Source organism: Saccopteryx leptura, chromosome 1 (assembly GCF_036850995.1).
Source record: "Saccopteryx leptura isolate mSacLep1 chromosome 1, mSacLep1_pri_phased_curated, whole genome shotgun sequence".
Taxonomy (NCBI): Eukaryota; Metazoa; Chordata; class Mammalia; order Chiroptera; family Emballonuridae; genus Saccopteryx; species Saccopteryx leptura.
Genome location: NC_089503.1, coordinates 169,827,843 through 169,854,311, shown reverse-complemented (window position 1 = coordinate 169,854,311; position 26,469 = coordinate 169,827,843). Strand labels below are relative to the sequence as shown.

At 38.2% G+C, this 26,469-nt stretch overlaps 1 protein-coding gene across 1 annotated transcript in view; it reads left to right on the top strand.

Annotated features, from left to right (window-relative positions):
* The window catches only part of USH2A (usherin), a 538,690-nt gene that overhangs the window by 314,552 nt on the left and 197,669 nt on the right, over positions 1-26,469 (top strand). The window contains exon 38 of the mRNA XM_066379924.1: positions 14,451-14,630. Coding sequence (XP_066236021.1) covers positions 14,451-14,630 — 180 coding nt within the window. The remainder of the gene's footprint in view (positions 1-14,450; positions 14,631-26,469) is intronic.

Here is a 26,469-nt window from a genome sequence, read left to right as displayed (position 1 = left end):
TGTTGATGATGGGCAATTGTCATCAGGTTGAGATCTGAGGATCATAAACCTTATGCTTTGGCGTCTTAGGAAGTACTTTAGATGACTCTACAATTATCATCCTGTACACATTAAGAAGCCCTCTGAGAACTAATATTTCCTAACTTTTTGTATGATGTTCTTAGGATCAATGAGTTACTCTACTCAGTAAAAAAAATAATAATAATAAAACTTGATCTAAAGATACTAGCAGACCATTTAAGAAAGCATGACAGTTTTATATAGTTTTCTGAAACTATAGATTCTTTGTAAATAGAGTGGTATATAAATCTTATCTGTGTGTTTTTTTAATAGTCATATACCTTTGGGTATATCGGAAGAACTTTTACACTTGAGCAGCTATCTGAAATCAAAGCATTAAATTGCGATGTTTTCTCATTCATTCATTCATGCCATGAACATGTATCTAGTTTTCACAGAGTGACACAGAAAATATGATGGGTACTGGTGTTCTAGAGGCAAACCAAGGAAACGTGGTCCAGCACTGAAGAGGCTGACAGTTGACAATGGAGATAGAAATTCACCAGACAATCACATAAAATATAAAACTGCACACTTCAAACAGCAATAGACAGCGTGTTTGTCCGTAAGATTACAATCACTGTAAATTGGAGGGTCAGGAAAGATCTCCGCAGCAGATGACATGTAGGGTAACATTTAGACACTAACGCGGAGAAGGACCCAGGAAGGAGGGTTCCAGAGGGAAGGACGTTTGAGAAGGGTGTGAGGGGACACAGTTTCAGTGGAGCTGAGGAAATGAAGGAAGGCTGCTGTGCCTGGAGAGTGTGGACGAGGAAGAGAGCGGCTCAAGATGAGAATTATAGAAGCTGCACATGGGCCACTTCATGGAGAATCCTGCCAGCTATGTAAGGGCTTTGGCATATAACTACAATCACTACAAAAGATGGCCTATTTTTTTCATTTGTTATACAAATGGATATTACCTAAATTTTGGAACTGTAGGGTGTTTAGGTTTATTTTTACTATTAGAAAATATATTTATTACTAAAATATATTCTTAATATAATTTTTTTAATTGCTAAATTAAGTCAGTAAAATTCACATCAATTTGTGTGTGTGTGTGTGTTTATGTACACACAGTTTTGTGAGCTAAGCTTGGTGTAACACTGTAGCAGATAGGATGGACACTTTTACCTTGAATAGAAGAAACTCTAATTTAATTTCCATTCACAAATATAACCCAAACAATATAATTATTTTAAGTAAATAACAACCAAACTCTTTGACTACTTTTTTTTGTTTCTAGAAGTTTATTTGAGATAATTAAAATGAGATTACAAAGTAAATATTCAAAAATTCTTAAATATTTGTATCTGTTTGTACCCATTGAGAATACCAGCAAGTGTCCCTCTGGAATTTTTTAAAAGAAATATTCAGAGAGGGGCAGAAAACAATGTGTAAGGTTATGTTCTTAGCAGACTTTGTCTAGCCAAAACCGAGGGGGTATTCCTAAATGTCTAACCACATGAACTGACTACATTACGTTTAATTCATTAAAAAGATTATGTGGATGCATATTTTTTGGGAGAAGAAAATATACAACAGCTATGAGACAATGAGTACTACGAAATTCTGTAAGTATAAAATATATTTATGTGTGTACAAATATGAAATGATACCTACTGAAGTACACCAAAATATTAAAATAATGATTATCCTGAGATTTCAATAATTTTAGCTTTTTTTCTCTATATTGTCTGACATGTAGTTTTATTCTTTTTATTTATTTATTTTTGTGACAGACAAAGTCACACAGAGGGACAGATAGGGACAGACAGACAGGAAGGGAGAGAGATGAGAAGCATCAATTCTTCGTTGCGACACCTTAGTTGTTCATTGATTGTTTTCTCATATGCGCCTTGACCGTGGGGCTACAACAGACCGAGTGACTCCTTGCTCGAGCCAGCGACCTTGGGTCCAAGCTGGTGAGCTTTGCTCAAACCAGATGAGCCTGTGCTCTCATGGTCTCGAACCTGGGTCTTCCACGACCCAGTCTGATGCTCTATCCCCTGTGCCACCGCCTAGTCAGGTGTCTGACATGCAGTTTTAAATTTTACAATGCACAGTATTTCTTTTATAATCAGACAAAGATGGACTGAATGAAGCCAAAAGAAAACAAAAAGAGGGACTTTGTAACTTGCATCATCTAGAGCAAAACTTTTCGAAGGTTTTAGGAAACAATAGACATAAAACACCTGTCTCTGGGGAGAGCTGGGAACAAAAGACTTGACTCCATTAAACGTGGGTGTTTCAGAAGCCCAACCACGTGCAATTACTGTTTATTATCGTCTTGCTTTTACTTAAATCCCTTACCTTTAAAGTGGTTTGCTTTCACTTTCTCCTCATAATTTATTCCTTTGTAATAATAGAGCTTCCTACCACCCTTTTGATTGGTACTGTTTCCTGTTGAATGATTTACTCTGCGTGGCGTATGTGCAAAACTTATCCTGTTAGAAAAATTATTATGCTATAATAATTATGGTGCCATCAAACTGAAATAAATTATGTTTCACTGTAAATAGTAAAATGTATTAATTTTTTTAAAAGCCTTTTTATGCCAGGGAGGATAAATAAAGTTACCTTCCTGGACATTTATTAAACACTCTGACAGTACAAGCAAAATTGACAGAACTGATAACAAATCAACTTTTTCTTACATCAGTCCCTTTCACGTGGTTTTGCCATCAGCCCTCTTAGGACTGTCAATTAAATGCAATGTACTGCACAAAATTTCTGTCTTCTACAAATGATTTCACCCTCATTCTGTGTGAATACATTTAGCCAGATCTTGAAACAATATGGTTTGCTCTAACCGATTTAAGATGAAAATGAACCTCAGATAATGATTATCCTGAGATTTCAATAATTTTAGCTTTTTTTCCTTTATATTGTCTGACATGTAGTTTTATTTTTTTATTTAATTGTACATTCTAATATTCCCTTTAGCATACGGAGGTTTAAGTGTTCTGGTATGTACATTAAAAAGTAAAAAGGAGCTGTTGAAATTAATTTGGTAGCATAGTTTATATAAACCAATATTCCCCATATATTATCACTTTGACATGTAATCAAAATCTTAAGTTATTAATGAGTTTCTAACATTCTTTTTCATAAGTCTGTGTGTATGTTTTACACTTAGAGAATGTATCAACTCAGTGATCATTTTTATCAGAAATGTTTGTCCTGTATTTAGATTTCTTAAGGCTTTCAATTTAAAAAGTAGATTCACACACCAACATATATGTTTTTCAGTAACTAAATCAGTGATCAGATTTAATTAAAATTAAGTAAATTTAAATAAAAGTGTTTCTTAGCTACACCGGTCACGTTTCAAGTGCTCAAAAGCCATATGTGAATAGTGGCTATTGTTTGGATGGTACAGGTTTAGAATGTGTGCATAAGATGTCAGCACACATGGAAAAGTTAAACCAGTACCTATTTGTTGAGAATGTTCTTGTCTACCAATTTTAAGGAACCCAAGCTAACTGATTTTTTTCCTCATTAACTCAGTTGGTTGGCTGGTTACCTCGATTGATAGAATCAAGCAGTTGATTTGGATTTATGGACAACTCATCTATCTAATTTTTTCCTTGGTTTTTAAATTTTCTTTAAGGCAAGTACTGTATTAGTTTGTGCCTTAGCTATGCTGAAACCTGTCTCCCTGAAGGTCCCTGTTATCCTGGCATTAACCCTTGATTTAACACCTCTACACTAGGTTTTGAGTAAAATAAAACACATCTATATTAAGGAAAAAAATTAAGTGTAGTTCATGTGCCACCATATTTTGTTCTCACTTCTCAACTGTCTTATAAATCGTGTAAATAAGTGTAGTAAACATTTACTGAGTGATTCTGTACTGCTTTGGATCTACAGGTCCATCATGTGTGATGACACGTAGAAGTTGGCCCAGGAAAGCTTAGACGTATGCCGTATGTCAAATGATGCCTTTCATCAAGTTCAGAGCAGAATCACCTTCCAAGCATTACACCCTTGTGTAATAGCACTTGGCAGTATTGGCATTTCTGATATGACTTCTTTTGGCTGGCTCAGCACTCTTGAAAAATAAATAGTTTTTTCACTCTGTGATTGAAAGGGTTAAATAGTACCAATTCATTACCACTCACAAAAGGATTTATTTTGTTCTCATAAATCAGTTTTATTCCACATTTTTATGATTCCCCTGGGTGAGCTGCTCCAATTGAAATCAATACAAGTACAAGAGACACAATCAATCTGGATATTTGATTATGGATTGGAGATTCCCTACGTCTGCTTTTTAGCCAGTTTCTCTCTGATCATCTCTCCAAAGAACTGAATATTCTTATTGGCATCTTTGAGTTATGAACATGTTTAAAAGGCAGGTCATCTTCATTGGTACCCTGGCAGTGGGCGCCTAAGGATGACCAAAGATGAAAAGATAAAGACTGAAATTCGCAACCATTTATAATTTGCTTAATCAACAGTTCATATTTCTCAATATTTGTCTTAAGATGAAGTTTTAAAATTCTTTTTAAAAATGTGTAAGATTGTTGAGTATAAACTGCAGACACAGGCTGTGTTAGGTAACTAATGAACTGTTTCTCATGATGGAGAGGTTACCTGTCTTCATACGTCTATTTTATAGTGAACCTCACTAACTAGTCTAGGTTAACAATTAGAAGATTGTTGAGGTGAGCACAATGCCTTTGGAAGGGATGCAAGCTAGAAAGCCACCATCTGGGGAATTTGAAGAAGAAAACAGTTCAACTTTAATTAGTGAGCAAAATTGACCAAGTTGTTGCTCAAGAGGGCAGCATTTATATATAAAACTCTCTTTGCTTTGCAAACAAGGTGTATCTTATGATCCTTTACACAGTGAATGCTTCTTTGGAGACTCCCGGTATCACATTATAGTCCTCTTGCCTCTGACTCTAGCCACCTATTCTTTTTTTTTTTAAATAATTTTATTTTTTTAATGGGGCGACATTAATAAATCAGGATACATATATTCAACTATAACAAGTCCAGGTTATCTTGTCGTTCAATTATGTTGTATACCCATCACCCAAAGTCAGATTGTCCTCTGTCACCTTCTATCTAGTTTTCTTTGTGCCCCTCCCCCTCCCCCTTTCCCTCTCCCTTTTCCCCTCTTCCCGTAACCACCACACTCTTATCAATGTCTCTTAGTTTCACTTTTATATCCCACCTACGTATGGAATAATGCAGTTCCTGGTTTTTTCTGATTTACTTATTTCACTTCGTATAATGTTATCAAGATCCCACCATTTTTCTGTAAATGATCCGATGTCATCATTTCTTATGGCTGAGTAGTATTCCATAGTGTATATGTGCCACATCTTCTTTATCCAGTCATCTATTGACGGGCTTTTTGGTTGTTTCCATGTCCTGGCCACTGTGAACAATGCTGCAATGAACATGGGGCTGCATGTGTCTTTACGTATCAGTGTTTCTGAGTTTTTGGGGTATATACCCAGTAGAGGGATTGCTGGGTCATAAGGTAGTTCTATTTTCAGTTTTTTGAGGAACCACCATACTTTCTTCCATAATGGTTGTACTACTTTACATTCCCACCAACAGTGTATGAGGGTTCCTTTTTCTCCACAGCCTCTCCAACATTTGTTATTACCTGTCTCGTTAATAATAGCTAATCTAACAGGTGTGAGGTGGTATCTCATTGCAGTTTTGATTTGCATTTCTCTAATAACTAAAGAAGATGAGCATCTTTTCATATATCTGTTGGCCATTTGTATTTCTTCCTGGGAGAAGTGTCTGTTCATGTCCTCTTCCCATTTTTTTATTGGATTGTTTGTTTGTTTGTTGTTGAGTTTTATGAGTTCTTTGTATATTTTGGATATTAGGCCCTTATCTGAGCTGTTGTTTGAAAATATCATTTCCCATTTAGTTGGCTTTCTGTTTATTTTGTTATCAGTTTCTCTTGCTGAGCAAAAACTTCTTAGTCTGATGTAGTCCCATTCATTAATTTTTGCCTTCACTTCTCTTGCCTTTGGAGTCAAATTCATAAAATGCTTTTTAAAACCCAGGTCCATGAGTTTAGTACATATGTCTTCTTCTATGTACTTAATTGTTTCAGGTCTTATGTTTAGATCTTTGATCCATTTTGAGTTAATTTTAGTACAGGGGGACAAACTGTAGTCCAGTTTCATTCTTTTGCATGTAAGCCACCTATTCTTGGTTCCTAAACCAAAGTTTTGCATAGAAACAATTAAACCTTTCTTATCATTGATTTTTTATATATATATTTAGAAAAGACAGTATTTGGTGCACTTATCTATTTTTTAAAAAATAAAGTCTAAGGTACATTGGCACTGCATTTACTTCTTTCTGCAAATATTTTAGCTTTATTTAGCCGTTTGCTTGTTTTGACCAAGATCTGTAGGAAGGAAATGACTTGTGTTTCGGCAAATTACCTTGAAACAGTAAACGCATCCTTCTTTCATCCAAAGAGTCATTAATGACCGTCAGTTACTTGTACTAAGGCTTTGGGCCAGCAGCTATCACTACAGTCAAAGCCAAGTGCCTGGACGTCCAATTGCAGACTTCCTGGGCGTGCAGAATGAGGGACTATCTACAGTATGTTTTCTTCCTGCTTCTCTTTTTTTCAATACTTTGCGTTTATAACTGCTGAATAATGAAAGAAGTTCAGAGCATTAATGACAATACAGGGCAGTGAAGGTAGGCAGGGTCACATCAATAAAGTGTTCTTTCCACGTATGCTGTTCCACTCTTTAAAAAAAGTTTAGTCAAGAAAATCAATCTAGAAATTTGAAATGGCTCTCTTTATTGAGGAAGGCAGAACATTTTTAAGAGGCAGTCAATTTAATTGTTCAGTTCAGAGGTGGGCAAACTTTTTTTCTGCAAAGCCACATAGTCCACATTTCAGACTTTTCAGGCAATACGGTCTCTGCCATAACTTCACAATGGTGCCGGGTTGGCATGGCCAACCTGAAAGTGTGTCTATGTCCTAATAAAACTATGTGCAAGAGCAGGCAGCTCGCCAAATCTGGCCTGTGGGCTGTAGTGTGTAGGTCCCTGGTTTCAACGTAATTTATTTGTAAAGTTAAATGCAGTGTATATCTTTTCATTGGGTATTTCACCCTTCTCAATATCCTTGTGATTTTCAAAAATTATGCATGCTAACTTAAAAATCCACGTCATGTAGAAAAATAATATTTACCCAGACCCCCTACCCATACATAACCAAGGCTAACAAATGGTGACTGTAGTTTCAGACCTTTCTCCATTCAGAGTGATTTCTTGGTAGCAATCAACATAGGCACCTGTGATTAATGAAGGCAAAATGAATGATTGTAGAGAATGGAGCGGTTTAAAAAGTTGTCAGGGGAGCTGGAGAGTCAGGCTTGTGTGGAAACCATAAACGGCCCAGCCCAGACAAGCTTATCCTCAGGCAAGAGACACTGCAACAGCCACTCTGGCTGTGCCCCACCCCCAGCTGCCCTGGTCAGCTGCGGCTCAGCTTCCACATGGCCAACAATTCTAGAGACAGCCCCTAGAATTCCTAACTGACCCCAAGTCCTTGTTCCCACTCCATCAGCCTTCTGAGTTCCTGGGTGGATGTTATCACGTTCGCATTCATGTCTGATGTGGACTGTGGAAGCCGGAGACCACACACTATGGGAGATGTTGACCCAAGTGTAGCTGATCGAGACGATGGCAATACTTTGTTCATTTGGAAAAATAACACTTTGTTTGAATGGGGGGGGGGGAGAGATAAGTAAAAGTAGGAACAAATTTGACTTGTCAGCCTACAGCATGGTTGACAAAAATAGACCATACTTTCCTAATTTACCCCAGTTATACAAAATCTTTGAATTCACTCTTTATAATATAATTCTTTTTCTGATGTGACTAAAATGAGAATTATTTAGGAAAATCTGACCGTGGCGCGTGGAACAACATTGATGAAAGGAAATCATGCACCAAAGGACTTTAAAAAATATTTAAGTTTTTTTAAAGAAGAGTAATTGTGTTGTATTCAGCATGTTTGGGCTCACACATTAAAAAAAAATCAGAGCCAAACCATAAGATGCCCAGAATTTATAGAGCTGCACTTGCTCCTACATGAACACAGACTCCGGGCAAATGTTTCTGAAGCATCTTTGGGTGAGTTGATAAAATATTCAATGTATTTATCCCCTGAACTGCAATTGTCATTCTAGCAGAATGATCACTTTAGGGAGGAATCAAGAATGTACAGCTTTTACTAGATGACAACTAATTAAAAATTACATTAGAGTAATTACAATAATAGTAAGAAATATGCATTAATAGAGCGACCACTGTTCTTCTCTGAGCCCTAAGTGGTACACAGGTTACTTTTTCTTTCTCTTTCACAATTTTCTGTGGGGAAGACAGCTGTGTAGTTATATATCTATAAATATGTTTAATGTTGGCCAAAAAGTAAGGTAGGAATAGGCCCCTTTAACTGTATATTAACTTAAACAAATACCCAATACCTTTCATATCTCTACCAGAGTGAGAGCTATAAGAATAATTGAGTTTGGAGGACACATTTGCCTTTTGGGTAATATAATTTGAAATGATACCCTTAAAAAGAATAAATAAAAGTAGCTTAAATATTAATGTGTGCTATCTAAAGTGATCTAGAATTCTTGGCTCACATTAAAGGGCTTTTTTTACCATTTGATGTCTTTTGATTTTAGTGTTGGCAGGATTTTGTGATGTGGAGGTAGAGTGAACCAACACACTGAAATTGAGACCTCAGAACAGGGAAAACATCTCGCTTTTTCTTGATATTGCAAGAAGTGGGAAAATTAGTCAGTGCCTTCCCTACCTTCAGGTGTAATTGGATTCAGAAAAAGGCTAACTTCAAGCAGGACCAGGTCTGACATGTAAAATCTTCACACGGTAACAAGAATCAGTTGGGTTTGTTCGCTGTCATTTCTCATTATCATCTTTGTCATGAGAACGGATTCATGTTGTGCCAGTTTCTGTTCTTGTTACAATCTTTGTCACATGAATAAGATATCAGGATGTTAATGCTGGCATACGGTCTTCCATGTGTGACGATACCATACAGGACTACGCTGACCTTTGCAATATTACGTATTCTGATTGGTGGTTCATTTCGCCTCCTTCCCTCAAGTTAATAAGGCCGTAAAAGGGAGAGAACTGAAATAGCCAGCCAGTCAAATTATAGAATATTGAAAAGGTCAGAGCAGCACAGCACAGAGGGATAAAAAAAAATATGGACTGTATGGGGTATTAAAATTCTTGTGACAATGATTATAACAAGAATGGGAAGCATACCCATTCACGTCATTTCAATCCAGAGAACCACCCACAGGGTGGCATTCTCAGGACAGTCATCATCTACCTGTCCCTAAGTCATGCATGGGAAGATTCCTATTTATGCTGATTTTTGCTTAAAAAATAATGGTAGAGAAAATACCCTACTGTTTAACCAATAAGAATGCAAAAAGTAAGAGTTTACTTTCTGAATGGGTGTGAATGTTGTTAGCAGCTTAGCACTGCTTCCTATCTGAAGCTAAAGGCAAGGTTCTTTGCAAGTGGATCTAAGACAGGAGATTTATTTGGGTTGTTTCTTCATTTAAGACATTTTTTATTCAATATAAAGTAGAAAAAATTAGGAAGGCATGAATTAACCTTTTGGGAAATTCAATCGAATGTGGAGTATTGTGAAAAAGTGTCCAGGAGTTTGTTTAAAATGTTTACGTGGGCCCTGGCCGGTTGGCTCAGTGGTAGAGCGTCGGCCTGGCGTGCGGGGGACCCGGGTTCGATTCCCGGCCAGGGCACACAGGAGAAGCGCCCATTTGCTTCTCCACCCCCCACCCCCTCCTTCCTCTCTGTCTCTCTCTTCCCCTCCCGCAGCCAAGGCTCCATTGGAGCAAGGATGGCCCGGGCGCTGGGGATGGCTCCTTGGCCTCTGCCCCAGGTGCTAGAGTGGCTCTGGTCATGGCAGAGTGACACCCCGGAGGGGCAGAGCATCACCCCCTGGTGGGCAGAGCCTCGCCCCTGGTGGGTGTGCCGGGTGGATCCCAGTTGGTCGCATGCGGGAGTCTATCTGGCTATCTCTCCCCGTTTCCAGCTTCAGAAAAATACAAAAAAAAAAAAAAAAAAAGAAAAAAAAAAGAAAAAAAAAAGAAAATGTTTACGTGACCTCTACAAAATGGGTTTTCTCCTGTGATGCCTGATGTACAAAGACTTTTCTTTTCCCAGTATCCCCTGTTGGGGGAGGGAGGAGAAATACTTAAAACTCCTTACACCTTTTTTTATTAGGTAGGCAATGATCATTATTCATTTTAAAAATTATTTTTATGCATATTAAAATTATCTCCTACAACTGTACTAGATTTTATAGTCTGTGAGGATAGACCTGGTTTCCGAGTGAGCTTTCTATATTCTCTGAAGGTGTAATATCTCACTAATAGAATATGCATTTTATAGCTCAAAGCTAGAACCTAAAGGTATCAATTAATAAGGATGCCAAATGTGACCTAATGGTTTTTGGAAGCAAAGTGCCTAAAGTTTGATTATTAATTTAAAAGCAGCTTGGAAGAAACAAAATAGAAACAGACTCATCGATACAGAGATCATACTGATGGGTGCCAGAGGGGAGGGTTTGGGGGGCTGGGGGCAAATGTGCAGGGACAGGAACTACCTCATAGATAAGACACTCCCACGTATAAGACACACCTTAATTTGGGGGCCCAAAATTTGAAAAAAAAAAAAAAAAGAGGTATTACATAAAGTTATTGATCTCAAGTTTTATTCATCACAAAATTCATACAACTCCTCATCACTGTCAAAACTCCCATCCATTAGCTTGTCCTCATCTGTATCTGATGATGAATCACTGGCTTCAACAATGAACACAAAAGCAAGCACAAAAATGCAGGAAAGGCAAGTAAAAAAATCTACCACCACTGTATAAAACGCATACAGTTTTTAGACCTGAAATTTTTCAAAATGGTGCGTCTTATACATGCTTTAATATGCTAAGTTATAAAATAGTCACGGAGATGTGAAGCAGAGCACGGGGAATATAGTCAACAATATTGTAATAACTATGGATGGTGCCATAGTTATTATTTCAAAACGTACCTGAACTTTTTGGCGGAGGCAGACATTTTGCTAACCAGTATGCTGGACACCTGACACTAATCCAAAATAATGTTGAATGTGAACCGTAATTGAAAAATAAAATTACCAAAAAAAGAAAGACCAGAATGGTCTTTTTTTTTAAATTTTTATTTTTTACCATATATACATGTTTTCTCATGGATGAGATAACCCTAGAAACCAGAAGCTCTTCCTGCAGAAAAATAATCTCCAAATGGTTTTTGGGCGCTCCCCTTTGATAATCTCTTTCAGTCAATGTGGAGTGGAACTCAGGAGTGTAAATGTTTATTAAGAACTTCCAGATGATTTTGATGTCAATCAACCCTGGATGACTGGTGCAGACAATGCCACTCTGCGAAGAGCTTGGCGCAGTCCTCAGGGAGAGCCCCGTGGTGCAGGGCACAGCCAAAGAGGGTGAAAGGCAGGACCACCGCTTCAGACTCCCCGGGTCCTGGGGGTGTTGGGGAGCTGCAGTTTCAGAACACAGAAGTTCAACAGACCTGCACCGCCCACTTTTACCTACCAGCAGGGTTGGTGCAGAGGCCAACCAGGAAGGAGTGCTTACCTGGGACAGGAGGTGCTTATTGCTTTAACATTTTCCAGCTTGATTTTTGAGGCTAACCCAACGGGACTGCATTTTCCAGCCCATAGAAAACATGTATATATGGTAAAAAAAAAAATGTGAAAAAAGTACACCCTTTCTAAAGGGGATCAGAGGACTTCTGTTTTAAGATATTTTTTCCTCCAATATCTAGGACCCCAAATTGGTAAAGTTCAAAGGAAGGGAGGATGACATGGAGGAAAAGCCAAAAATCTGTGGGTCCTGCTTTGGTTTCCAATCTGGGGGCTCCGAGCTTCTCGGAGGGTGGAACCCCGTCTGTTGCTCCGGCCTGTGAACTGAGCTGAGTGCTCTGCACACTCAGCTGTGCGGCTCCCGGGATGTTCAAGCTCTTTTCTGAACTGAACAAAATGGTTTATGTAATTGCATACTTCTCATAATTATTGAGTAATTATATACTTGTTATAATTACTAAGTAATCATTGTTCTATAACTAGAACTTAATGTTACAACTAATTGTATAATTACCATGTATTAGTGTTATCTGGGAAACTTAGACTAAAGTGGTACTTAATATATTTTTTCCCTCTGCCATCCCATTTTCAAAGCTGGCAGAAGAGTTTTTTTTCTAGCTAGAAATTTTCTCCAAAAAAAAAGAAAAAAAAAGAATGCAAGGGGGGAATAACTCACCAATATTATAAGCCTAGATATTAACTCATTGGTCTTACATCTGAACCTTGCTTAAAATTTGTAGAATTCTATTCCCTTGGCTTCATTTTACAGTTTTTATTATTGCTTTGCAACCTTCAATCTTTTGAAAGATGTCCAGAGTTGGACCACTTCAAAGGCAATTGAGGTCTGCCGGGGTCTTACAGGAGAAGCTGGCCTTTTTGAAATGTGGGCATGCATCTACAGTAGTAGTTTCAGCTGTGGTGGAAATGGCTTCCACAGAGCTGGATGTTATGGGAACTTAAGTAGGTCTTCAGATGTGGCTGATGTAATTTTCTTAGACAATGGTTACAAGTGATTCATTTTTTCATCTTAACCTAGATTTTTGAATGCAGGAATTAGGTCTTGTGCATTTTGAGCATACTGTTATAAGCACCTAGCAATGTCTACTCCCTTGCCTGAGGTTGGAGCTCAGTAATCTTGAGTCCAGTCAAGTTGACTAACTAAAAAGAACCTATGAGCCTGACCTATGGTGGCACAGTGGATAAAGTGTTGACCTGGAATGCTGAGATTACCGGTTCAAAACCCCGGGCTTGCTTGGTCAAGGCACATATGGGAGTTGATGCTTCCTGCTCCTCCCCCCCCCCCTCACTCACTAAAACAAATAAGAAAAAATAACCTATGAAAGCTAATAAATATAGCACAATTTGGAAGTCCTTTCAGTGTGTCATGAAGTTATGAAAGGGCTACGTAGCAGGTTTCAGGACATATTGCACATTATGCATACGTAGCTATGAATTGTGTATTTCCATTTTAGGAACTTAGAACCCTCCCTAAACTGTGACTATGTCTTCATTCCTGTTTCACTAAAAATGAATAGGAATTATGATTTTTGTGTTTTAGCCCATGAGTACCATCTGTTACCTTTGGGGAAGATCAAGGTAAATATAATAAGTGATCTGGCAAAGGAAGAAGGCTATTTGGAATTTGGATAAATATCACTGTTTTAAATAGTTCTTTTTTTGGTGTTTTAAGAGTATAACTAAATTTTACCCAAATGAAGCAGTATTTTGAAAAATTGGCCTCACACAAACTTTTTAGGAAAGCATCCAACATTGAATGTGAAATAAATGTTACAACACAGTTTTTACTTTGGCCCTCTTCTAATTTTAAGTCTGCTTTCTCCCTCTTGTGACCTTTAATCATAACCCAGCTGCATAGGCAAGGAGAGAGCAACACCGTTATCAGGCAGCAGAAGGTTCCCGCGTTCTAGACACACTAAGATTTGAGAACGGGAGTGAGGACACTGGAAGGATGGTGATGGGACTTGGGGAGATGTTGGATGTGATTCCTCTATACAGCCGGGCAGCTTCTGCATTTTCCCAGGGAGCTAGAAAATCGATCTTCAGATCAAAGTGGACACATGTGACTTCTCATCCCCAGTTGCTTTTCGGGCGATTCTGACCAAGTTTGAAACAGGAATTAGACAGAAAGCAGTCAATCTGCCTCTCAAGCAAAATGAGCAGAAATTACCCCAACTGATGAGGAATAAAATTTCTGGTACATAGAGTTGACTTATACTCTTTATATCCAGAACCATCTTATTTTAGGAAAAAAGAGTGTGCTCTCCTCCTGGTCTCTCTGCACATCATAGAAAATTCAAGTACTTGAGAAACCAGGAAACAAATTGTAAATAATTGATCACGTGATTAATTTGTGTCAGCACAGTAGTTTTGATCAGATGTATGATACTTATGGTGTGGCATTATATGCTCTTTGAATATTAGTTCAATTATTTTGCTTCCTGTGTTGAATAGATTAGAAAGCATCATGTTATCTCTGGTAACATTTTGTTTGTACAATAGCTGAATACAAGTAGCCCCATGTAATGCCTCTAATGGGGGTGATAATATAGTTCTATTTAGTACTGTACATTTAGGAAACCAATAAAATGTTTAAATAATAGCAAGAAAGAATCCTTCAATACATGCTAATTTTAATAAGTTTCTTTTTCATTCAGCAGATAATAACTACACTCTTCTGAATGGCACACAAGTCATGTACAGAGGTGAAGAGGCCAACATTTGGGTGCCCATCGACGGGCTACTTCCTTTTACTAATTATTCTGTACGAGTGAACATTTCAAATGCCCAAGGCAGCCTGATCAGTGACCCTACAACGGTCGTAATGCCACCAGGGGGTAAGTCTGTGCACAACATTGGCTATCCAAATTTATATGAGCACCTTGTTTCTCATCATAAGTAATTCTCTTTTAGAGCTTAGGGGCTCACTTGCATTACTCATTGGTTTGGTTGTTGTTTTATTTTATTGAGACCCTGTTATTGTTATTGTTTTGATGACACTGTGCTCACCTCACACTGTGTGTGTATGTCTCTGTGTGTGTGAATACACACATACATGTTAAAAAGATTGAGTTCATACATGTTAAAAAAATTAGAAGTGCTTTTTTTGTTTGAAATTTATTTGGGTTTAAAATTTATATTTTCAATTTGAGCTTTAATTTTCTAATACAAGTGGTTCTCATCCCCTGGATTTTTGAAGAACTGATGTAGACGTTTATCTAAACCTCTTCCATTTAGCAAAAACGGACAGTGTATAGGTCATAGTATAGGAAAACTCTACTCCCACCACTGGAAAAACACCTTTAAATTCCGTGTCCTAATGATAAAAGTTCAGATTATTTCATATGTGAAATATGATATAATCTGGATATTTTTCTTTGTTTTGTTTTTTGTTTTTTGTTTTTTTGTTGTTTTTTTGTTTGTTTGTTTGTTTTGTATTTTTCTGAAGCTGGAAACGGGGAGAGACAGTCAGACAGACTCCTGCATGCGCCCGACCGGGATCCACCTGGCACGCCCACCAGGGGCGATGCTCTGCCCCTCCGGGGCATCGCTCTGCCGCGACCAGAGCCACTCTAGCGCCTGGGGCAGAGGCCAAGGAGCCATCCCCAGCGCCCGGGCCATCTTTGCTCCAATGGAGCCTTGGCTGCAGGAGGGGAAGAGAGAGACAGAGAGGAAGGAGAGGGGGAGGGGTGGAGAAGCAAATGGGCGCTTCTCCTATGTGCCCTGGCCGGGAATTGAACCCAAGTCCCCCGCACGCCAGGCCGACGCTCTACCACTGAGCCAACCGGCCAGAGCCTGGATATTTTTCTTTATTAACTGTTGCTATTTAAAAGGGGACCGAATGCCTTCCGGGTTATTATTTTGGTCCACGATCAGTTTCACCCTGTTTTAGCTATTTGTGGGACTAATTACAAAGAAGAAAAATCCTTCTTCTATTGGCCTGTGTAGCCCTTGGATAGAAAGTATGCCTCAGAACAGTTAAGAGCATGATGCTGAATTGTGTTCAGGAAATGTATGTTTTCTGAAAATACCAAAGGAAAAGGACCCCGGGACACCAATGTCTTGTAGGCCAGCTCCGGAGACCTGTGTTTTCTGGATTAAAGGAGAATGTCACTATCTTGTTAACAACAATCTACAGGACTGTAAATTTCCTCTCCAGTCACAATGAGTAGCAAAGCAAGAAAGGCCTCATCACTAGAGAAAAAATAAGAGTTAGCCTGCAGTTTTTATGGGACCTTTCTCCCATGGAGAGATTCGTCACTGGCCACATCGTAGAAATAACTCGCTTTTATCTACCTTGTATGATGTTACAGAATCAATGAGTGGATGCTTACTGACACACTTGAAACTCCAAATGGCAGAAGCCACGTTGTTTCAGAAAGGAATACTTGAAACAGACTTTTGGGGCTGATCAATTCAGATAATGTCGTGTTTTATGAATCCAAAATAAAAATGAGAAGTTAGATAGGTGCTATTTAAGAGTTGAGACCAGAGGGAGAGAGAAATAGAGAGAGAGGGAGAGAAACCTTGGATATTTATCTTTCTTTTTGTACCCTAACCCAGTGACAGTCACCTGGTGTGTTGTAGCTCACTGGTATGCCACACCGATTTTTAAAACATGAAGTACCTGACTATTGAATCAGGGGCACTGACCTCTTTTCCCTTAGACTATCAAATAAAAAAAAGACAACAGTGTGAATGAATCAAAATTATAACTATTTTTTGGTCAGATTAGCAAAAAATATATTTTTTGGTGTGCCGCAAAATTTTAGCCATTAGTTTCTGTGTGCCACGAGATGAAAAAGGTTGAGAGTCGCTGTTCTCCCCAACGTGCTGAAAAGGATAGAACACTGTGATGACTCTCTACCTTGGTGTGTACTACCCTTTATTCACATTCAGGCATTAAAGAGTAATTAGTGCTTTAATGGAGACTTTTTAAGTTACATAGTAATATCATCTCAACAGGATATACGGACTATTTAAGGAGTTGTATATTCATTTTATGGCACTTAACATGGATTTAGATAGTTCATAATTTATAGCAATTTATGTTGCATTTGTAAAGTAGGTCTAATTTAATGAATTGTTTATTTCTTTGAGAAGGTATGGTCTAATATTTTGTTATATTTATGTGCATGTGTGTATAGGTATATATACACACGCACCTATATACACATACATACACATACACATACACATAAACATACACATATAGGATTCCATGAAACATAGTAAGCTCCTATTGTTAAATCAATGCACACGGTGTGAGCCTATCTGTCTTGGTTAGTAGTAAGGCTATATGCAAACAGGCAGAAACAACACATTGTTTATAATGGTACATAAGTGAGCCGCCGAGGCTTGGCTTTGCCTCTGCCCCGTGAATGCCTGCGCCCGGCCTTATCACAAAGCACTGTGGCTCTACACTCTCTGGGAGTGGTGCAATTCTGCGCTTTCTGCGCTCAGAAATCCAGAATCCGGGAGATGGCCCTTCCCCAACAGGGAAGCAGAGAATCTTCAGAGACAATGACTTGCTCAAGTTTATTGCAGCTGTTAGCATGTGCTTTAAAATTTTTTTTTCATTATTAGATTGTTGTTGATTACAATTAGGAAACTTATAGCTTTGAAATGATCTTTTTTATGACCTTGTGGCAGTTTAAAGGTGATACCTCATTGATTAAATAGATTTTAGTTCATGCTTCCTTTTACTTAATGATCTGAAAACATATTATCCTGATTTACACATAAAATCATGCCGGAAAGCATGTGGCATTCATGAGAATATGTGTGTTTAAGTAGAATTAAATTAGTACTGAAAGTTATTAAAGAAATCTTCCGTGCCTTTATCCAGCAAACTGTGTTTCATACTGAAATGAATAATAAATGAACCAAGATGTACAGAGACGAACCAACGTATGGGCAGAGAAAGTTCTTATATGCTATTTACTTTTCATTATATTTGGGTTGTTATCATTATGGCCATTGCCTTGATTTCCATATTTTGTCTCTTTTATGGTAAGGTTGAATTCCTACTATCTTTCATGCTGGATTAGGCAAGGCTTGTCACAGTAATAGTCTCAGCTTGTTTTCTTCTCAATGTCGTTTAAACCATAAAAGTAGAAGGTTTGGGTAAAACAAAAATGCGAATTTTTTTCTTTATCAAAAGTGTGCTATATAAAGGCCTGGGAATCTCCTTTACCCCCTTGATCTGGTCAAATTCCCTTCCCTTTTTTCTTTTGACTTAGAAGCGGGTGCATCATAAAGTCATCTTTTATTAAAGTGAGGCTAAGATAGGACCCGTCTGTGCCCCATGGTAGACCACAGAATACTGAGAGCACCTGTCTTCTCCACCTGTCAAAATCCCAGGCTGTGAGATTCTACCCAGCTGGGGTCATCACTTCTTCAGTTTATCTTCAGAACGTGGAGCAACCCTGACACATGGCAGGTGGAGGATGAACAATTGGGGACTGAACGAGTAGGTAGTCAGTCCAGATAGCTTGATGACCAGTTTCAGGTTGGAAGATTGTCATTGCTCAGGCCCGAGCAATGTGCGTTTATCAAGCTGTGGAAACATGACCAGCTCTGTGCACTGTTGTCCAGTGTGGGAACGCTGTGGCCCTCAGAGGTGGGGGGATCTGGGCTGTAAGGACAGCAGGAATATTGCAAGTAAGGTGTACTCTCAAATTACACCAATTACCACTCTAAGTCCTTCGCAGTAGTGGTTACTTCTCTAACACATGCATAAAATGGACAGACTTTGGCTTATGTAAGAATTTAGAAAAAGAGAGCTAACGGCACATGGTACAAAAGCTTTTACCCTGGCATACCATCTTTCAGTTGATAGATATGAACATCTTATTTGATATTAGCTTTCAGTATTTTTTTCTTCCCCCCCCCCCTATATTGAATTTATTTGAATGACACTGGTTAAAACTATACAGGTGTCAGATGCATGATTTCACAACACAATATCTGTACACAATATTGTGTGTTCACCCCCCGAGTCAGATCTCTGTCCTTCACCATCTACCCCCTCTACCCCCTCCTACCCCCAAACCCCCTCCCCAACAATCACCACCCTATTCTTTGTGTTTAGAGTTTTTTTTCTTTTTCTTTTCTTTCTTTCTTTTTTTTTTTTTTTTTTTGCTGAATCTGTCCACCATTCCTTGTATTTTTCTAAGGAGAAAAAAAAATGATTAATGTGCTTTTTTTGGTATACCAATTATACATCAATAAAGCCAGAATTTTTTTTTTAAAAATCTGAAGTCCAACAATATCTAATTTCAAAGCCTCATTGATTCTATCAGATCTTCCTGTTTTGTTGTCTTTATTGTTTAATAAAACTAATTTTATTTAAAAAATAAAACTATGACATACAAACACAAAAGAAAAGAGAAACACGATTAAACAGTATGATAAACACAGGTTATTTTGAAGATGGAAATGAAGGCAAGTGAGGTTATGACACCGATAGCTCAGTACCCATAGAGTGGTAAATCTCAAACAACACACGTTTTTTAGTTTAAAAATTTATTTGGAATATTATTTGTTCAGCTGAAGGAGCTTTCCCCCCAATTCTATAGCATATTCTTTCCTAAGTCTGTGCACTCAGATTCCTGTATTTCTACAATAACTATATTTTTAGGTTGTTTGTAATAGCCTAATGTTCATACTTTAGCACTAAGATACTCTCAGAAATGAAGAATATAGTTCATCTGAGCTCTCAGATAGCATTATAGTGCAAGTTCAAGAGTTCTAGGAAAAGAACTAAAAAAATAAAAATGGAATCCAAATGTTAATCCATAAATATGGAACTTTCCTACGACCTTTACCCCTTCAAGGTCTGGAGTTACTAATGGGGTTAGGATTTCAGCTCTTAATGGGGCCCAGTGCATTAGTGTTTTGTATGCATGGAATTCAGCATTCAGTTTAATAAGTGGTTGACATTGGTGATGTCCCTTAATTTGCTTAAATCTAATTGGCTCTTTTATCAGTCAAGCCAGTATGGATTGGCAATTGATCAGGAAGGGTCAGCCATGACTCCGCATGTAGTTAAATGATGGGAGCACCAGTGAGAGCCACGGTTGCATGATAATAAGCAAAAGAAGAACAAATGAGCTTAGAGAAGGAAGGCAAAGAAGCTTAGAAGTTTCTGCAGGATCTTCAAGTTCAGAACAAAGGCATTATAGAGTATATAAATTTTAAATATGCAGCATCTTGCCTCCAGACTTAAACCATTTTTTTCCAGATGCACTGAAATCTTGTCTGAAACTGTCTTTGTTACATCAAAGAACTGCTCAGAAAGCTGAGAGAGACAGAAGCAGCATAAAAGGGCATAGTTTAACATGATTAGTGACAAATTCCATACTGACGAGCTAGAAAGAGATTTTTTATGAAAGTTTCACGTTTTTTTCCAAAAGGAATAATTTTACTGTTTATCTTTTTCTGACCTGCTTTCTAGTAACTGTGAGAGGAACGCAGACCCCCTTCAGTGGGTGAACTTAATCCAGTTTTATATGACAGTAAATAATTTGTCATTTAGAGCTTCAAGTTGATGAGAATTATTAAAACCTACCCATTCTGTAAAACAACAAAGTGTGGGCAACGTGTTTCTTTTACAAACATGTGTTACTAGAAAATCAAAACCAGCAAAATGGTTGTGAGTGGTTTGTTTTGGAATTTATTTTTGTTAGTCTCATCTTGACCTCCCTCCACAGCTAATGGGAAGCAGTAAAATCCATTTGGCAATTGTATATTAGGCATATTGCAAAAGAATAGACTTTGGAATTCTACAAACCTAGTTTTGATCCCCCTGCTTTGCCTCTCCCGCTGAGTGATTATGAACAAATCCACAAACATATCTGAACCTCAGTTTGTGCATATATAAAATCGGCTTGGTGATAATTCCTACCTGAAACAGGGTTAAACAACAAAATATATGGGAGATGCTTAGCTCAGTGCCTGTCTTGATAAACATTAGGTGCTTGTTACTTGCGTTGTTCTATGTTTCTACTAAGACTCTTTTTTGGCCTCCTGTGATATTGTGATTTATAATGAGAAATACATATGTGATCTCCTCCGTGTTTATGACACAGCACTCCTTGGAATTGTCTAAGAGATGAGAGCTCTATAGTGGCTTTGTGTTAACGAGGTGGTTTTTGGAAGGTATCTAAGGATGGGAGCTGTTTGAAGTGGGACCAACAAGATGATCAGAAGGTCAGAAACTTTAGTCCCGCTTGTGACCTGCTGGGAGGCAGAAGGAACTTGACCTCGAGTTTGATCACCAGTGGCCAGTGATCTAATCAATAGTGCTTATGTACGGAAGCCTCCGTATAAACCCTTTTCAGACCCAACAGGAGCGGACTGTGGAGGTGTGGAGGTCCTGTGGACCAACCATAGGAAGAATACCATTTATTTATTTATTTATTTATTTATTTTTCCCTTTATTTTCTTTTTATTGAACTTATTGGGATGATTCTTGTTGACTAAATGAAACAGGTATTAGATGTATAATTTCACAACACGTTCTCAGTAACCCGTATGGTGTGTTCACCACCCCAAGTCAAGCCTCTTTCCGTCATCATTTGTCCCCCTTCACACTCCTCCACTATTCACCACCCTCTCCCATTCCCCTGACAGCCAACACACTGTTTGTGTCTGAGGTTTCTTTTCCTTCCTATCTTTTTTACTTCAATCTTTCCACTTTCCCACCAAGCTTTCCAAAACACCCCCTGACAGCTGTCAGCCTGCTATCTATGAGTCTGTCTCTATTTTGCTTGTTATTTCATTTTCTTCATTAGTTTCCACATATGAGTGAAATTATATAGTACTTTTCTTTCTCAGACTGGCTTATTTCCCTAGCATAATGCTTTGCAGGTCCATCCATGTTGTAATAAAGGGTAAGACTTACTTCTTTTTTATGCCCCAAAACATGCCATTGTGTAAGTGTACAACAGCCTTTTTATTCACTGATGGACACTTGAGCTGCTTCCATATCTTGCCTATTGTAAATAGTGCTTCAGTGAACATGGGGGTGCACAAATTCTTTCAGATTAGTGTTTTATGTTTCTTCAAATAAATTCCCAAAAGCAGAATTACTAGGTCATAAGTAAATTCCATTTTTAATTCTGTAAGGTACTCCATATGCTTTCCACAGTAGCTGCATGAATCTGCATTTCCACCAACACTTGTTGTTTCTTGGATTTGTTGATGAGTGCTATTCTGACAGGTGTGAGGTGATATCTCATTGTGGGGTTTGTGTGTGTGTGTGTGTTTTTTATTAATTTTAATTTATTGTGTTTACATAGATCCTAGTGTCGCCCCGAATGCCATTCCTCTCCCCCGTTTCCCTTCAACATCTCTGTTGCCCCCCTCTACACAGCGCCCTCCCCCCTTCCCTTCAGGTTTTTCCCCTCCTATCATCTCCCTTCCCTCTGTTCTCTTTTCCTCTGGTCCCTTTGATCCCTCCTCTGTCTCAATTCCATTCCTCAGTTCACATTGTTCATTGGATTCCTCAAATGAGTGAGGTCATATGATATTTTTCTTTCTCTGCCTGGCTTATTTCACTCAACATAATAGTTTCCAGGTCCATCCATGTTGTCGCAAAAGGTAAGATTTCCTTCTTTTTCATGGCCCCATAGTATTCCATTGTATATATGTACCACAGCTCTTTAATTCACTTGTCCACTAACAGACACTTGGGCTGTTTCCAGATCTTCGCTATTGTGAACAATGCTGCCATAAACATGGGGGTGCATTTCTCCTTTTGAAACAGTGCTATGGTGTTGGGAAAATTGGACAGCTACCTGCAAAAAAATGAAACTAGATCATCAACTTACACTATTCACAAAAATAAACTCAAAATGGATAAAAGACTTAAATGTAAGCCATGAAACCATATGCATCTTAGAAGAAAACATAGGCAATAAGCTCTCTGATATCTCTCTCAGCAATGTATTTGCGGATTTATCTCCACGGGCAAGTGAAATAAAAGATAGGATAAACAAATGGGACTATATCAAATTAAAAAGCTTTTGCACAGCTAAAAACAAAAAGAACAGAATAAAAAAGATGAACTACACAATGGGAGAACATATTCAGCAATACGTCTGATAAGGGGTTAGTAACCAAAATTTATAAAGAACTTGTAAAAGTCAACACCAGAAAGATAAACAATCCAATCAAAAAATGGGCCAAAGAAATGAATAGACAGTTCTCCAAAGAGGACATACAGATGGCCAATAGACATATGAAAAAATGCTCAACATCACTAATCATTAGAGAAATGCAAATTAAAACCACAATAAGATATCACCTCACACCAGTCAGAATGGCGCTCATCAACAAAACAACACAGAATAAGTGCTGGCAAGGATGTGGAGAAAAGGGGACCCTCCTGCACTGCTGGTGGGAATGCAGACTGGTGCAACCACTGTGGAAAACAGTATGGAGATTTCTCAAAAAATTAAAAACCGAACTGCCTTTTGACCCAGCTATCCCACTTTTAGGAATATACCCTAAGAACACCATAGCACTGCTCTAAAAGGAAGAATATCATTTTATAACAGGATCTCCAGGAGAATTAGGAGCAATTAGAAGCTCAAAAAGCAGGGATAGACGGTACTACCAAAAAAAACAAAACAAAAATATAAGAATAACATGCAAACTCCATTTTGTTTTATACTTTCCTGAGCCACTGTAGCACTGAGAGCTACTAATTGTTACTATGCCTTTTAAAATCTAGTTCGTACAATGCCACAATGCTACTCTGTTACATGATGAAATCACTCATTCTCAAAAATATAAAAGTCTGCCTGCAGTGTGCAAATGCAGACCCCATCAGCATGTGTTTTCTGTCTGTCATGTGCACTGAGTCCACTTTGGTTTATTTGCAAGATGTAAGCTGAATCATCAATGTGCAGGTGGCCATGAGGTGGCTGAAAAATGAAAAGAATGCAAAGGAATGGAAATTATAAAAAGTGACAATAAGCGGTAGGCTAGAAATGGATACACACAACAGACTCAGAAGGTGCAGTGCCTTCCATGGAGGGTGGAAGGAAGGGTGAGGTTCTGTCCTTGCAGATTATAAAAGCTACCAAGAAGACCAAGCATCTTGAGGACTAGATGTCTTACAGCCATGTTCTGGCATGTAAACAGGTGGCTTGTCTTCACTGTCAGTGTATTAAAAGCTACACAATTTACACTGCATCCAGTTCACGTGAATCTTTACATGAGTTGAGCATAGCGTTTTATTTCTGCGCATGTCTTTCAGACGCGTTCTTTTCCCCCTGGAAATGACTTGTTTGGAGTAATAAGGCAGATGGACTCCATGAATAAAAAGTATTTAAAATCTCAGTAATAGTATACTTTTGAAAACACATGCCAATCCCCTTAGTGTAACTTGTTTTTCCTCCCCAGTGTGTTATAAGAATAAAACCAAAACGTACCCTGGCCGGTTGGCTCAGTGGTAGATCGTTGGCCTGGCATGTGGAAGTCCTGGGTTCAATTCCTGGCCAAGACACACAGGAGAAGTGCCCATCTGCTTCTCCACCCTTCCCCCTCTCCTTCCTCTCTATCTCTCTCTTCACCTCCTGCAGCCAAGGCTCCATCGGAGCAAAGTTGGCCCAGGTGCTGAGGATGGCTCCATGGTCTCTGCCTCGGGCGCTAGAATGGTTCCGGTTGCAACAGAGCAATGACCCAGATGGGCAGAGCATCGCCCCCTAGTGGACATGCCGGATGGATCCCAGTCAGGCACATGAGGGAGTCTGTCTCTCTGCCTCCCCGCTTCTCACTTCAGAAAAATAAAAACAAAACAAAACAAAAAAACTCAAAACGTGTATCACTGTCTTAAATGTGCTCTCACGTCCTTTTTTAAAAAAATTCTTTTTCTGTACTTTCTTAGAATTGATAGTTTATCCTGCTTTGTGTGTGTGTGTGTGTGTGTGTGTGTATTTATACAACCATGTAAGCTAAAGGAAGAGATAAATCTCTATTTTATAATTGGTGAAATTTCCCTCACTCCTCACTCACAGTCTTGACAATGAACTTCCTCCTTATGGAAACACTGTAGAAAGGAACAAACTTCTGAGCCATGGAGAAGAGGGAGGGGACTTTGAAGTGCGCTTACCTGGATGCCCCAAGCCTCCAGCAAAGGGGAGGGCCGCTTCCCACATTTGCATATTCTCATGTGGTTTGTATTGAAATGTACACATTCCACACATACAGTTCACTACTATCAATAAAGCAACCCGTGGCAAGAGAGAGGGACACCCCCAATTTTTTTAGATCATATTATTCCTACTTTATCAGGGGAGAGTAGTGGAAAATATTATTCCTTTCAGTTCCATTGATATGAAAAAGATTCCTATTTTTAAAAAGAATAAGTACAATTGCCCTTTCTGTTTTCTTATCTTAGAATAAAGGTTTATAACTTTAAGATTTTTTTTAAAAAAAGCATGTCTATCTGACTGGCTCTGCAGTTTGAAAGCAACTTGAAGTTTTATTTGAATTTATATGGTGCCCTAAAGAAATTTTAGCTTTATTTTTTTAAAAAAAATAATATCTTATTCTTTTCTTTGCCCTTCATTATCATAGACAGACTCTCTGCCTGACTTGCATAAATTCAGTGAACATTTTTCTGTCTGAAGTTTTACAAGAGAGTCAAATTCTTAATATGTCTTATGTACTTAAAGTCCATAGGTTTAATCTCTTTTCATTATGAACTTGGAGAAAATTCTTGTATCTCTATAAGGAGGTATAGAGACTCAGATTCTAAAGGTTCTAGAGACCTGTAAAAACTGGAAAATAGATTGTGACAATAGTGTGTAATTTACTACAGCCACCATGATCCTCGTGTTCATTGAGTAATTGGGACAGACGAAGCTAGAAATGTGAGGGTATCCAGTGCATACTTTATGACAGCGATCCTATGTACACTTCGATGATCATTTTTGAAATTTACACAGTCTTCCGTTTAAATGTTTCACGTGTGTGTATCTAAGGTTACCAGTCGTCCTCCTTTAGGGAGGACAGTCCTTCTTTTGTAAGTTCCGTCCTCCTCGAAAAGTGCCCTCCTACACGTCCTCCTTTTTGATGTTGGAAGACTAATCTGTAAATGTCCATATTCGATCGATGCAGAGTCAATCCACTGATTGTGATGTGACGTATTTGTATTTGACATGAAAATTTGTCAAGTATCAGTACAGTGCAGCGAGATGCAATTATGAAAAGCATGTGCTCCGCATGGGAGCCCTTGAGAGAGCGCAGTGATATACCGAGTGCACAAATGGCTTTGCGTACTTCTTACTGAAACATGACATGGCACATACGACATTGTAGACTCATGATTATTCTTTCTCAGTGAATATTCAATCATAGACAGGTAAGCACAATTCACATTTTGTTAATTCATTATCTATTTAATAATTTCAAAATACATATAATTTTATTTACAAGTATTTTCCCAAAATTCGAGTTTTAGAGTGGAACTCTAACTTCAAACCATATCTATTAATAATGTATTTTGATTAAATAGTTGCATAAAACAGACGTTTTTAATTAGAAAATGATAAATATACCTGAATATCACTCCAAATTAGTGGTTTTGTTTGATATTTAGTTTTACTAAATGAGTACTTTTTTTACAATTATTATTAAAAATTAATAGACATGTAAGCATAA